This window comes from Lissotriton vulgaris, chromosome 6 (genome assembly GCF_964263255.1).
Source record: "Lissotriton vulgaris chromosome 6, aLisVul1.2, whole genome shotgun sequence".
In the NCBI taxonomy this organism is placed as follows: Eukaryota; Metazoa; Chordata; class Amphibia; order Caudata; family Salamandridae; genus Lissotriton; species Lissotriton vulgaris.
The window spans coordinates 1,298,326,121-1,298,339,333 of record NC_141694.1 but is presented as its reverse complement, the minus strand read 5'-3'; the positions used below and the strand labels follow the sequence as shown (position 1 = coordinate 1,298,339,333).

The following is a 13,213-nucleotide window of genomic DNA, read 5'->3' as shown; positions in this document are numbered from 1 at the left end:
GTGAATATGAGCCTTGAAAATAATTTTACTTGTGTGGCACATCTCACAGTGAATGGCTTCCTTCTCAGGCAGCACAAATCAATACATTTTATTTAGTTCAAGAAAACAGCACTGTAACGTCAATCCCATTTCGGCCTTTTTATGAAAAGGAAAAACACAGAAGTGAAACGTGCACATGGGAACTTATTCATGAAATTTGAAAAAAACACGTTTTCTTCAGCAACTTTAACGTGGATTTCACTGCAACCAGGCTGAAACCCAGTAATGTAGAATTGCTGCCTAGTGATGTTAATTTAAACACACATAAAAAACAGTTTTTACTTGTTAATAAAAACTGTCTCTCAGTAACTACTCTATCCAGCCTTTGATTGAATAATACAAAGGCTAAGGTTAAAACAGTGTAATCATAGGGTGCACCCGTATGGTTTCCTACCTTAGAGGAAAACTACTGACCTCTTGGAATGTTTGAACTTCCATTAGCAGGGCAACTAGTGCACCTTCCCGTTGTCTGTCATTCATTGGCCCCAGATCAGCCAGTCCTAGTCCACCCAGCCACCTGGCTAGCGACTGTAGCTTGCCCACCAGAAAATATCATTTAAAACTGGGGGCTCCAAGTCCATCCATCTCTGTGAACCATTGCAGGGTGGTAAGTGATACTCTATGTCTGCCACTATTCTTAATCAAGTCCCTTAGCAATATGTCAGCCCGTTTAAACCAGGTTCATGAAGTGTTAGAGCATGAGTGGGAGCATGTTATGTTATGTTTCTAGAGCGCACAGCTACTCAATATAATGTCCCCACGCCTAAAGACAAAGAGGACCAAAAATGCAGTGGGAGTCAAGAGAGAGAAAATGAGAAACCCGAAGAAGACGGAAAGTGATTATATTGTTTGTTGAAACAACTAGTGCCACTTGCACTTGAAAGGAGCGACCGCCTTTGCGGACTCGAAGATATTTAGGGGTGACCACTAGATGGTGATTGGCAGATCTGAGAGATCTGCCAGGTACATAGAAAGAGACTCTTCTAAAGAAGTATTTTGCTCCTATACCGTGCAGGGCCTTAAAGGCTAGGACTAGAGCTTTGAAGCGGATTCTACTGCGCACCGGTAACCAGCGCAGATTCTTAAGGTAGCGGATAAATAAATAAATAAATAAATAAGTAAGTAAGAACTCCAGGAGGTCCAAATAGAGGACATAGGCATAGTCCCACATTGAGATGATGAGGGCCTGAATAACTATTTTTCTATGCCCGGTATGTAATTGAAATAAAAACCTCCGGAGAATCTTCAGGAGGCCAAAACAAGTCCCAACTGCTGACTGAACCTGAGGTACCATCGAGAGGGCGTCATCCATTTTTGCTCCCAACTTCTTTACAGTCCTGACCGCAGCCTGGGGAGGAGAAATGCCTTGAGGCCAACTTTGTTTCCAGACGTCCAATGAGGGGGAGCTGAAAAAAATGATTTCAGACTTATCTGTATTACATTTCAGATGGTTATGTTTGAACCAGACAAACGTTTCTTTCAGGCCCTTCCTGCAGGTGAACAGCAATTGAGTGTCATCGGCGTACGATATTATTGTGACCTCGTTCTCTTCATCCAAGGTAGCCAGGGGGCCCATGTACAGATTAAAAAGTATTGGGCTCAAAATAGATCCCTGTGGCACACCCACACTCAAAGTCATCACACTGGCCGAAAAGGGAGGTGACCAGACCTCCTGGTTTCTACCCTCTAAGAAGGAAGCAAGCCACTTCAACGCCGGGCCCTTAAACCCACACTTCCTCAATCTCTGCAGGAGGTGACCGTGGGGCATGGTGTCAAACGCCTCAGACAGGTCCAAGAGCACCAGGACCGCTTTGCCACCTGCGTCCATGGTCTCCTTGATGGATTCAGATACCTCCAAAAATGCCGTCTCAGTACTGAGATTCTGCCTGAAGCGGGACTGGCTCGGATGAAACAGATTGTTAGCCTCTGCAAAATTGGAGATTACTGTGTGGACGTATTTTTCAACTGTTTTTGCAAAAAAAGACAGAAGAGAAATGGGTCTATAGTTAGTAAAGACCATGAGATCTGACATGTTTTTTTCAATTAAGGGATTATTTTCACACTCTTCCATCCTACTGGGACCAGTCCGCTAAGGAGGGACGTGTTCAAAACACGGTTTAGAGTGGGGTTCAAAATCTCTGCCATGGAAGCCAAAAATTTGGCCAGGCATGGATCTGCAGCCGAGCCAGATTTCAGACCCTTCATTATTGCCAGGGATGTCACTAGGTCATAGGCGGAAAGATGTAGAGGGAGAGCCTTTCTTCCAGGTACTGGGGGACAGCCCATTGAGTGGCCAGCACATCTTTCATGTCTGGGCCATCAAACAAGGATTGTATAGTTACTATCTTTTTGTAAAAAAAATTGGCTAAGTTCCCAATCCACTCGTCAGAGGGGGAGGCAAACCTGGTTGCAGCCTTAGGTGAAGAGAAACTTTTGACAATGTCAAATATCTCTCTGCTTTTATTTCCTGCAGAATCAATCTTTAAAGCAAGGAAGCTCTTCTTAGCTGCCTGCATCTTTTGTGGTAGCCTCTTAAAGCTTCTTTATAGCTCTTTTAATTTTCCGCCTTAAAATCCTTCCTCCAAGCTCTTTTCTGATGTTTACAGTCCTTTCTACACAGTAAGGTGTCATTAAACCAGGGAGCTGAGGATCTGAGTATTCGAGTGGGGCACGGGATAGGAGGGGCAAGGGACAAAGTACCTTGTGCGATTTATTTTACCAGAGCTTCAGCAAGATCTATGTCGCCAGTGAGCATAGGCGGATGAAGGTCTTCTTCGTATTTAATAGCATCTGGTGTGATCTTATAAAAAGGTCTGGAGGTGGAAGATGGCTGCTTAACCTGAGCCCATGCTTGCTTTATCACTTTAGGAAACCTAAAGCTGATCAGAAAGTGATCTGACCAGAGTTGGGGTAGGGGGGCTCTGTCTGTATTAAGCAATTTGCAAAAACCTGATCAACAGTATGGCCTTCCTAATGCATGGGGACAAATATATATATGGCACAATATTGAGTGCACCCAAGGATTCCAACAAGGAGAAAGACTCTGAGGTGTCTTGTCGATCCATGTGTGTGTTAAAAAAAAAAGTGTTTAAATCTAAGGGCCATAGTAGCGATAACCTCGCCAATAGACTTAAAAAATCCTTCATGCCCTGGGGGTCTGTACACAAGGGCTCCCGCAAGGCAATGATGTAGGGACAAAGTGGCCTGAAAACAAACATTCCGCCCCTTCGATTTCCTCCATGGTAATACAAGTAATGGCAATGTCCGCTTTAATGATAATGGCATCAGTATTTAGGATAAGGTGATCCTCGCCATAATAAGCAACTGCATAGACTCTATATTGTCACAGAGGCCTCTCAACATACCTCCTAAATGCCTTCATGGATGTCTTCTTCCCTAGGGCAAATCCATCCCGAGGTATTTGAAAGTGACTGTGTCCCATTTAGTTCCTGCTCATAACACTAGTGGTGGGATGTGTTAGGACTAAATCAGTTGATTAACTCACTGAGAATGTTGTAGTTGAGATTAAGCATGGACTGGTTTCTGTAGGAGGAGACATCCAGTGTCTCCTTCCCAGGGTTAGGAACAGGTAGTATTAGTGCCTTCCTGGTGGTCACCAGCAGGGTGTCTTTTTCATAGACCTGTCGATTCATGTAGTGGGTGTTTTGGGAATACAACTGATAAAAATCAGCAGGCAGTCCATCGGTTCCCGTCTAATTATTACTCATTAGGTAGGGCCTTTAGGGCTGCCTTGACTTCATTGTCAGTAATGCATTCACCCGAGTCTATCTGGCAGCTTCCTGTATAGTAGGCAGTGCCAGCCTTTCCAGAAATGAACTGTCCATCCACCTTGACACCTTCTGCAGGGCCAATGTGGTGTACGCCCTGAGAGTAAAGGTGAAGTGAAGGTGCTCCTTAGTAGCTGTGTGTCAGCACCTTTCCACACATACAGCATCCTAAGAGGGCTCCCACCTCTGTGCCCTCTCCTGTAAGGCTCAAATGACTCTTCCTGCAGCAGTTTTCTCTGAATCAAGCGACTTCCATACCCCACTGTCTGTCAAATTCAGTGACCTCGGACCACCACCTTGAAAGCCCTACACTCAGTGCCCCACAAGTCTGTGGTGTGCTCATTGCAAGCAAAATAATCACAGATAATGTCTCCAAATGAGTTCCTGAATACGGGGTCCTGCAGAAAATGCATCAGTAATTTCCACATTAGTATTGAAGCTATCCCTCAACCCCAGAGCAGGTACAACAGTAGTGGTTGTGGTCTGACAGGGTGTGGCAGAGGTATTCTGCATTCCTGATCATGGCTGTGAGTCTAAAGGAATACAGGATCACATTGAGTCAGACTGCATGCTATACAAGGGAATGATAGGAGTAGTCCAGGCGGTCCCCATTGTGCAGTCTCCAAGCATCACCCACTCCGCAGTGTGAAGTCCAAGCCTCGAAGTCATGTGCCAGTTGAGCGGTAGTTGAGTGTGGAAGTGGAAGAGAGAAGTGGTCTGTATCTAGGAGCACCACACAATTGAGTTCCCAACACGTACCCATGGTAGTTGCAACCCATCAGATAGCATCATGTTAGAGAGGTGAGACATACTAATTGCCCTATGTTTGGTATGTAAATGCTGCCCAAAAGTACATGGAACACATCTAGTCATGTTTTCACTAGTACATAACAGTCCTCTCTGTCTACATATGTAGTTGTCGACTCAAACAGTATTTCAGCCCGTATCCCATTAAGGTGCCCCTGGCATGGGATGAGAAACCTGTAGCATATACCTGTCCCTGTCAATTTGGCAATTTTGTGACCTACTAGATGTGTTTCCTGCAAGAAGGCCACATTTAATCTCCACCGTTTGAGGTATGCTGGGACTTTATGTCTTTTTGGACAGCATATTCATAAACCCTTTCATTCCACATGAGGCAAGTAGTTATTTGTGTTGTGAGCCATGTTATTTAGATTATGTTAGCCCTTCATGTGGTCAGTGGGGGAAGTCCCACTCCTACCATTCTCACATAGTGCAGTCATCTATGTGTGTGTTTAATGATTTGCTGCCCAATGAGCAGCCACTACAGAGTCTCAGTTGCCACACTGTTTGGGCCAGGCATAAACAAAACAATGATCTCCAACTACCTCTCACATGTGGAGAAAAAAGATGGAAATTCACTCAGTTATGCTATTCCGACTAAAGAGTATTGTCTTTTCTACCATATTGCTTTCAAACATGGAAGGGGAGGGTAGGCGAAGGCCATGCACATAGTGCAGTTCCCTCTGCTAACCACCCAGATCCATATCCAAAGCACAATGGCTTCGTCCACCCCTCCATATGTGTATGCGTCACATCAATACTTGCCCACTGTCAGTGTAGCCGTCTGTGCCCCCATCTCATTACTGTCATTCATAAGGCATCTGCTGTTCTCAGCATCAGCTGTGGGAGTCCTTGGGTTTCCCCCCGGGGTGTTTGAGTCGCAGTCGCTTTGTGAGTTCTCAGAAGCGTGTGCAAGAGAGGGTTGTGTCTCCAGGGTTCTGAAAGCCTTCAAGTTTTCCACTGTTGAAGCTCTTTCCAACTAAACCTGCTGCTTCATGTGACTTATCAGGCATGCTATCATTGTCACGGTTTCTTAGAAGGTGGTGACTGGGACCCAATTGCACTATACACACCCACTCTCTGCATTTCTAGCCAGTCCCATGTAGCATCAAGAGTGTCAAAGAACAACATTCCCTTTGAAGTGGATGGCAACAGCAGAATATATTTTATTCCAGAATCCTGTAGCCCACTTTTGACCACCAGGAATGATGCTCTCTTGCACTGTACTTCCAGCCTAGAATCTGGGAAGATGGCTTCTTGGGATTTGTCCACTTGCAGATATCCAGGTGTGCGAGCCTGTTGTAGGATCAGGTCCTTGACCCTGTAGTGATGTAAACAATTTAACATCATTCAAGCTGGCCCACCATGTTGGGGGCCCTTAGTCAGTACTCTGTGTGTGCATTCCAATGCAAAGAATTTGAATAGACCCTGCAGTGCCACCTCTGAGGATTACAGTGTCTCCAGATAATCAAGGCTGTCCCTTCCACCCCTGCCAAGTCCACTATCCTGATGGTATTTCTCTTGTTAACGTGCACTGCGTCTTCAGCTCTCTTGTCCAGTAGGTTTATCCTGCACATCAGGATCTCCATCTGATACTGTAGTGTTAACACTGTGGGTGTTTTTCATCCAATGTGTGACAGTTTCTTGTGCTCCTCATAAAGCAGTCCAAGATCAATGGAGACATTATCTATTTTAGCCTCCAAGGTGTCTTCTGTGGAGTTGACTGCTGTCAGAAATTGATCAAGTTTATAGTTCAGTGACATTTGTGGTGCTCCTTTCTCCTCATCATTTGTGTCCAGCTCCTCTGAGTCCTCTTTACCCTTCCCTGATTTAGCACTCTAGCCCCACCTTTCATTGGGTGGCTCCTGCCCATATTCACCACCGTTTGGGGGTCTGAAGGGCTCCTCACACAGATTCTAGGCCACTGCTGTACCTGGTGGGGTCTGTGTCCAGGATTGGTAGTGTTCCCATCTCCCTCACACTGTAGTTCAGTACCCGGATGTTGGTTGATTCCCCTGTCCTTAGTAGGGGAGCAAGTCCCCAGGAAGGAAGCCACAATGAATGCCAGGCGTGTGTCCCTTCCAGGATGCGGTATCACATCCATGATGGGCTTGCACAGGCTCAACAGGGATGGTTCAGTGCAGCAGTGTCATCCCCGTCCTGTTGTCAACAGAGCTGGTGTCTAGTTTGGCCGAGCAGCAGGGCACTCAAGATGGTTGCTGCTCCCGCCATAGTCAAACATGAGTCAACCATTTCTTTGTTGAGGGTGGCTTTGCTGAGGTGGAACCCATGCCAAGTTCCCAGCACGTCTAAGTCCTCCCCCATGCAGTGGGGGCAGATAGGTCTGGTTCCAGGTCTAACAGGTTGATGCAGTGGTCTGCTTGGTTTAGGCAACAGCTCTCTCTACGCTCCACACAGCGGTGCTGGACAGTTGTGAGCTCATTGCACGACCGTGCCCAGTGAATGCTCACTGGGCCCACCCAGACTGTAGCTGCAGGCCACACTATGCAGCTTCGGCTTCTCTATGTTTGTAGGGGCTACCCGGTGTCTGCTGCAGCTCTCTCATTAGTGCTTTCATCAGTGTCACAGGGACTTACCCACGTTCCCCAGGTTTTTGGTGTTTCATTCTGCATCGCACAGAAGCACAAGCCTTTGACAGCATCAGTAGTAGACACACAGCAGCTGTGTCCCACTTCCGTTCTTGGCAGCAGACTTCAGGAGCAGGTTAGAGCTTGTTCCACTCCGCTGCACACAAAGCAAGTAGTTGTATCTATCGAGAGAACCCCTGTGTGCCAGGATGAATATGGATTATGGGCAGTGGCTCAGGATATTTCTTGAACATGACCATCTTGCACACTGGCTGGCCACGCCCCCTGCTTTTGGTATAACCTTAGAATGGAAAGTCACAATCAGCAGAACTAGCCCAAATAAGTTCAGTTATTATGCATATAGTAAATTCCCTATTGACCAAAGAGGGCAATCCTATGACTATCATTGCTGCCATGGCCACTGGCTAGTCGTACTTGATATTTATACTCAGCTCTATGACCCTGCTATACATTTTCTGTAGTGTTAAAGCGTAGAGCATGATTGTATCAATCAACTCCAAAACAAGGCTTACTTAGGGATACTAAGCAACGATAGGATACACAATGACTATTTGCACTTACATAAATGTAAACTTAACCTGAGGCAATGCAAACTGCTAAACTGCCCCAGAAATGTAGAAAATTATGCGCATTAGATTCACACAAATTTATTTTGTGGAAGTTCAAGATGCTTGGCAGGGAATACCTCTCACAAGCTACATATGTAATCTATGTAAAATAGAAATTGAATAATCTGAGTCGATAATTTGCCACTACCGCAGGATTTCACATCTGAAGTGAAAGAACCAGATGCACAAAAGGATGTTGTGACTGCAAACCCCGAGATTCACAGAATCACTGGTTTTATTGCTGTAAAATCCCTTTCACTAATGTACATAAACTATTTTGCAAGTCATAAACCATTTTCTGATTCATAAAATGGGTTCTACATGCCATACCAAATCGCAAATAAGTAAAAGGGCTTTAATTGCTGTTTGATATCTTTCGTCACAATGGTTTGCAACTTGAATTTCAGTCACAAACCATGGACCAGTCATGGACTTCCAAACAAAGTGACAACTAATCTGCATTGAGGGAGGGGCGCCCTTGGGATCCCTTCACTTTGGGAAGCAGAGTGTCGACCTCTGGTCGATCGGGCAATGGTCTGCAGGACAATTGCTTGATCCTCCTTAAAACTTATTTTAAAGCAGCACTAGGTCCTTTAGGGAACATGGGCTGCTTCAAAAAAGATTTCAGTTATAGAATGCAATCACAGGGATGGTAATCTGCTGTCTGTTACAGGCCACCATCCATGTGATTGCAGCCAGCCCAAGGGGGCTGCAAATTGTGACCTGCCCAATGAATAATAATAAGGCAGGTCATTCTGTGACCTCCTTTGATTTGTTATTTTATGAACTATTAGATCATAGGTCGGTTCACAAAATCAGATTCTATTTTTAAAAAGTTGGTGCACAATTTACAACCACTTTTTGCAAATGGAATCCTAGTAGATCAGAAAAAAGGGCTTTAGTGATTTGTTCATTATTAATGTTAATTTTGTTTGCACCTATGCCAAAAAAATGTAATTCTGATAATGCTATGTTATTGATTTGTTTCAAATTTATGATAATGTTCTTGAATGATACAGATTATTTAATTGGATTGTTTATGTGGTTTGTGTGAACTGATATAAAAAATAAAAAAAAATAAAAACAAAAAAATAACTTCTTTCTTTAGTGAATATTTAAGTGGTGAGTGCCCCATTCATGTTGTACATAAAACACAAATGTTAATTTAATAGTATAATTTTAAAACATTGATTAAATATCACATTTGGAATGTGCTGCAAAGTTAGAAAATATGCTGTGTACATTTTATTAGCAATCTGCTAATTTCATAGCCTACAAAATCTGACAGCAACCTGTTGCCATTTTCTCAATATTTTGTTTTGCAGTTATTTTCCATGATTTTGATATAATATCAGTTTTTATGATTCATTCTGTAAGCTAAATGCATAAGGAAATTCAAGTTTCAAGTTCAAAGTTTATTAAAATTGATTGAGACATTCACTAATGTCAATAATAAAATTACATCAGTCTATAATTTCAGTAACATTCATCAATATAAATAACCTCTAAAATATTTATAGAAAACTCCTCAAAATGTAAATAGATTGTAACAGACACATTCATTTGGTAGAAATTAAATCAATTTGATAACATTCTGCCTTCGTGTTATATTAATTGTAAAATTGAATGGATTTTAAAAAATCCCTTAGGTCCTGCAAGAGCTGGGCAAATGATGAGTACATGGTATAAGTCTTGTGTACCCCATGGCATTTTTCACACAGAAAATGGTTATTACCCTAAACTGCCCATTTTCCTACATACGCTTTCAGTGGTAAGTAGCCAGTCAGTGGTAAGAAGTTAACAAAATCTTCTTACATTATTTTTCAAAGCAAAAGATAAGTATAGTTGAGCTGCTTAAACAATATGATATTGCTAAAAGATATATACATTACAACGTTCCAACAGTGTTCACTATCAAGTTTAAAACCAATTCTAGGGATAGCATTTTTAAGAATGAATTGAAGTACTAAAGAAGCATAGCTGGAGAAGATCAACTCTACACTCAAGTTTTTCTAAAGAAAAGTCAAGATTAACTAAGCAAGTATTGTTCACTCTTTGCAAATTAAAATATTTCCTGGCTGAGCAAATCGCTTAGCGAACCATTTGGAGCATAAAGAAACTCTTTTTCTTCAGCTGAATGATGTTCTAGCAATTTTTTGTTTTGACTAACTGATTCTTAGATGACATTGTGCTAAAACTATCAATTTAATAATGTAGTATGGCAGTGTTTTACTCTATAACTCTAAATGGTATTTTCTTTTTACAGGAGAGCACAGTTAGAGTGATTTGGGCCTATCATTCAGACGACGTTGGTGCAGAAGGTGCAAAATATCATGGATCAAATCGTGGGAGGAAAAGTCTACGTTTGTTAAACCCACAGAATGCAAATTCTGTATTGCCAGACATGCCTTATTTTAACCTCACAAATAATGACGTAAGTTACAATTTATCCAAGTTCATGTATTGTAAGGTCTTTCTGCTTCTGTTTACTTAATTTGTCTCATTTTCACATGTCAGAACTTAAAGAAGCTTTAAAGTATTTTCCCTTTTGCAGTACCACAGATCCAACTCAACTATCTAGTTTTATATGAGCAAACAGGTATTAATTTGAAACCCATTGCAATACTTATGTGTCTTCTAATCCTTTCAAATCCACCCAAATATTTTAATTGTGCCTTTTTTTATTTCCTTCAAGACAGGTGCCTATCCCATACAAAGACACTACATATTGGTGTCAGATGTTCAAGATGCCTGCCCTGAACAAAAAACATCATGTTGTAAAGGTATGGGAGACAGTGCCTAAAGCAATTTATTAGAGTTATGAGGTCTACAAAAGCAACATGAAATGATTGTCATTAAGCAGTGAAGCAACTATTTGTTTATGGATTTAAGCAGCATTTCCTGACAAACAAGCCATGACCGGAATGTTGCTGTATAACTGAAGTTAAGTGCCTTGTTAGTTGAAAGTCAGAAGAAAAAAGGTATCCAACGGCAGATGCTTCATCTAAATCCGTTGCTATGAAATAATGGGCTGCCTGTTGCTTTTTGCTCTCTAGCGCAATCAAATACAATTATACTTAAAAAGAAGACAACTTCTGTAAAATGCATTGATTCCTCGCTGTAGTACTAATGAAGAAGAACGCATATTAGGTCTAAAAGAGCGTGTTAGAACTCATGTGAACTTAAATGAAGTGCAATGAATGCACTAATCTATTCGTGTTTGAATTTACCTCCATTACCCCTAACGACCACTAGTGCTAGGGTTCTATTGCAAATGCAACTATTCACCATAGAATTGTGGGCAGTGTTTGGTTATGTTACGGTTTTCAGGCAGTCAAAGAGCTGAGCATTAAAGTAATGGGGGCTGGTGACGAGGAAGAGTAGCCGCTTTCAGAAATCTGGTGGTTAATAAATAAAAACAACAAGCACAGGCTAATGGACAATAGAGCACCTAATTAAAAAAAAGTGGAAAAGTCCATTGATTCATACACCTATACTAATGAAATGTCACAATTAGTGACTTTAGGGCACATGCATCAAGCATTTTTGCCTTTGCGAACAGGCTGATTCTGCGTATCGGCCAGTTTGCGAGTGCAAAAAATGCTTTTCAGATGCAGCAAACCCCAATTCGCGATTTGGTAACCTGTTACCAAATCTCAAAATGGGTTTGCGCTTTTGAATATGGAAGGGGCGTGTTTAGGGCGTCCCTTCCAAATACCGAATCCTAACTGTATGCATGAATGTTTGTGACCGGGAATGCGGTCGCAAAACATTTGCATATTACCACCAACTTCAAGTAGGTGGTAACCCATTCGCAAATGGGAAGGGGTACCAAGGGACCCCTTCCCCTTTGTAAATGGTTGTAAAAGCATTTTTAAGAGCAGGCAGTGGTCATAAAAAAATTAAAAGAAGACTTTTCATTTTACTTTTTGTAAAGCATTTCGTTTTCCTTCAAGGAAAAAGGGCTGCTTTACAAAAAAAGATTGCTTTATTTAAAAGCAATCCCAGACATGGTGGTCTCCAGACCTCAGCAGGCCACCATCCCCGTGACTTTTGTGATTCCTAGGGGGTCGTAAATTGCAATCTACCTCATTAATATTAATGAAGTAGAGCTATTTGTGACCCCCTAGGAATCGTAATCTGAAACTCTGTGAGTTTCATGCATTGCAAATTGCGATGACCTAATTGCGATTCTCAGGAATTCACAATTAAGTATTTGCAGTTTACAATTTTGATGCATGTATCCCTAAGATTCAACTTATTTAACTTCCACACTAATTCAGTTATACCTTTGCAAAACTAAAATGTGAAAAAACCTCTACTAACTACACACAACCAACAAATAACAGTTCATCGAATGCTGGTTAATCTACATCCACATGAAAAGGTTCTCGATGAACAAAGCTCTATAGTTCCATAAAAATGATTGAAAGGATTACAAAAGTGCCGAGGGTGTAGCGTAGCATAGCATAGTATAGCATAACTAAACATAGCATAACTCTCTGGTTGATATAGTGCAGAGGGCAATCAAGAAATTAGAGTACTCTTTTCTGGGCACACCCCGCATCGTTCAGGCTATTGTAAAGAAGGCTAACACAGAATAGCTAATAAGATGTTTAATTTTCATTGAACAGCTAATCAATTGTGAACTTTCCAAAGAATGAGCACTGAAATACGTAAAGGGCAGCAACTGCATTATTTGTTTTGAAGAACTTCAAAACTGAAGCTAGGCTTTGCAAAGTTTGTGGATGTCGAATTCAAAAACTGTAACGTTTATTTTAAAACTTCACAACTTGGAGAAATTAAAAAATACAGATTAAAACTCATGCAAAATATAGTTTTTTTTAGAAAAAAGGAAACACAAAACTTACTGTTGTTCCACAAGACATCCAAAAATAAATAATAAAGAATCAACAAACGTGTCACAAAATTCGGTTGGGCGATATCCTACCAGTACTTAAAGTTTGGTAAATGTCAAGCACTTCACAACTTTGTTAAGTTACAAATCTTGGCAACTTTGCAAAATTTTCTAGGTGGAATTGTGATTTCATATATTTCTTATTGAAAACCTGTGGCATGTCAATTTATGGCACTTGAGAGTTTAAGTAAAATATAGAACAGATTTTTTAAAGAACTCGTTCACTAAGAGTTTTGTTGCTGATAACAGTGTTTTTATTGTTACAAACAGAAGTCACTGTGGATGGGCAGATGAGGGCTTCCTCCAAAACCTCAACTCTGAACACAAAATATGAGTAGTACTATACTGTTCTATACCATGAAGCTGTCATTTGTGGCAGATTTTCCAACTAAGTCACCAGAAGGCCTACACACCATCGACCTGGAAATTGGTGAAGGCAACTCACGG

At 41.7% G+C, this 13,213-nt stretch overlaps 1 protein-coding gene across 1 annotated transcript in view; it reads left to right on the top strand.

The window, feature by feature from the left end:
- Nucleotides 1–13,213, top strand: part of MOXD1 (monooxygenase DBH like 1) — a 773,208-nt gene that overhangs the window by 421,484 nt on the left and 338,511 nt on the right. The window contains exons 3-4 of the mRNA XM_086925392.1: nucleotides 10,115–10,282; nucleotides 10,548–10,631. Of these exons, the coding sequence (XP_086781518.1) occupies nucleotides 10,115–10,282; nucleotides 10,548–10,631 (252 nt within the window). The remainder of the gene's footprint in view (nucleotides 1–10,114; nucleotides 10,283–10,547; nucleotides 10,632–13,213) is intronic.